Source organism: Meleagris gallopavo, chromosome 2 (assembly GCF_000146605.3).
Source record: "Meleagris gallopavo isolate NT-WF06-2002-E0010 breed Aviagen turkey brand Nicholas breeding stock chromosome 2, Turkey_5.1, whole genome shotgun sequence".
Lineage (NCBI taxonomy): Eukaryota > Metazoa > Chordata > Aves > Galliformes > Phasianidae > Meleagris > Meleagris gallopavo.
In genome coordinates this window covers 92464185-92465383 of record NC_015012.2, presented here as the reverse complement: position 1 = coordinate 92465383, position 1199 = coordinate 92464185, and the positions used below count along the sequence as shown (strand labels likewise).

At 41.4% G+C, this 1199-nt stretch overlaps 1 protein-coding gene across 1 annotated transcript in view; it reads right to left on the bottom strand.

Moving 5' to 3' along the window:
• Positions 1–975: 975 nt before the first annotated feature.
• The window catches only part of LOC104909996 (protein GREB1-like), a 17565-nt gene continuing 17341 nt past the window's right edge, over positions 976–1199 (bottom strand). Inside the window, exon 9 of the mRNA XM_031552260.1 lies at positions 976–1184. Within this exon, the coding sequence (XP_031408120.1) occupies positions 976–1184 (209 nt within the window). The remainder of the gene's footprint in view (positions 1185–1199) is intronic.

Genomic DNA, 1199 nt, shown 5'->3' with positions numbered 1-1199 from the left:
CTGATTCAGCCCTCATATAATACTCAAAAGTTTGACTGCAGTTGCAGAGGCTTGCCTTACAAGAGGCTGGATTTTACCCATTCTCAGCATGATCAAAGAAAACTGGACTTCTGAACTTATTCATTTACTTCTTGAAAATCTTCCACAGAGCACATGAAAAATAGGAAGATATAAAATTCATCTAGAGAGAGACACAGTATTTTCAGACGACCCAAAAGCATTATTTACACATAAGTACACATGCAGAACTGCTTTAAGCAAAGAGGCATGAAGGCTGACTTGCTTATTGACACTATTTGCATCTACTCATGATGAAAGAAAAAATACTGCAGTATATCAGTATATAAACTCTCTCCTGTTGTTACAAACAGCTATTATTCTGTACCGTTTATTAGGAATAGCAACAGATGCCACTTTTACTGGCACCTTGCATACTTGTTATGTAGAGCCCACTAGCGGACACATCAGAAACCCTATCTCTAATGCTGAGGATGCCATAAATCAGCATCATCAGATGCTGAGTCTGGTGTGACATAGCAGTGCAGTTACACTGTTTATACAAGGTACAGATCCTGGCATCCTTTGCAACACAGTTTTTCTTCCACTACAGTTCCAACTTAATTATACGGATGAGTTTGTACAGCAAAACAGAAACATTTTGGATCTGCATATGTAGTAAGCTCTTGCGTACCTGTAGGCTGTCACACTTTCAAACACAGTCATAAATTCAGGAACGTACTTCAGAAGACACAGCCAATCTTTTAGAGACATTTTACATCATCAAGCACACACTTCTGGAACCAGAAATTGTCTACTGCATAAGATTTGGAGGTTGTAGATGCCTCATCCCCGAAGGCATTTGCCAACATCAGCCCATGTCATTCAGAGCCCCAGTAATTCTCTCAGTTGTGGGAGAGATGACTTCCATGAAGCAAGCAGGAGAGAAGCCCTGTGATGGTTGTCAGCCTCTTTGCTTTAAAGCCGCCGAGACTGCGGCACCTGAATTGTAAACTGCTGACTCTGTGGCACCAGGAAGCAAAGGCTTTGAGTCCTATTTTCCTGCTTCAATGAGCTCAGCGTTCCCAGCCCAGATTTATGCCTCTCTTGGATACAAGTGGGTGGCGCAGGCTGAAGTTTCAAATACATGTGAAATTCCAAGCCATGAACATAGATGGCAACCAGATCTATTAAAAAAAAAA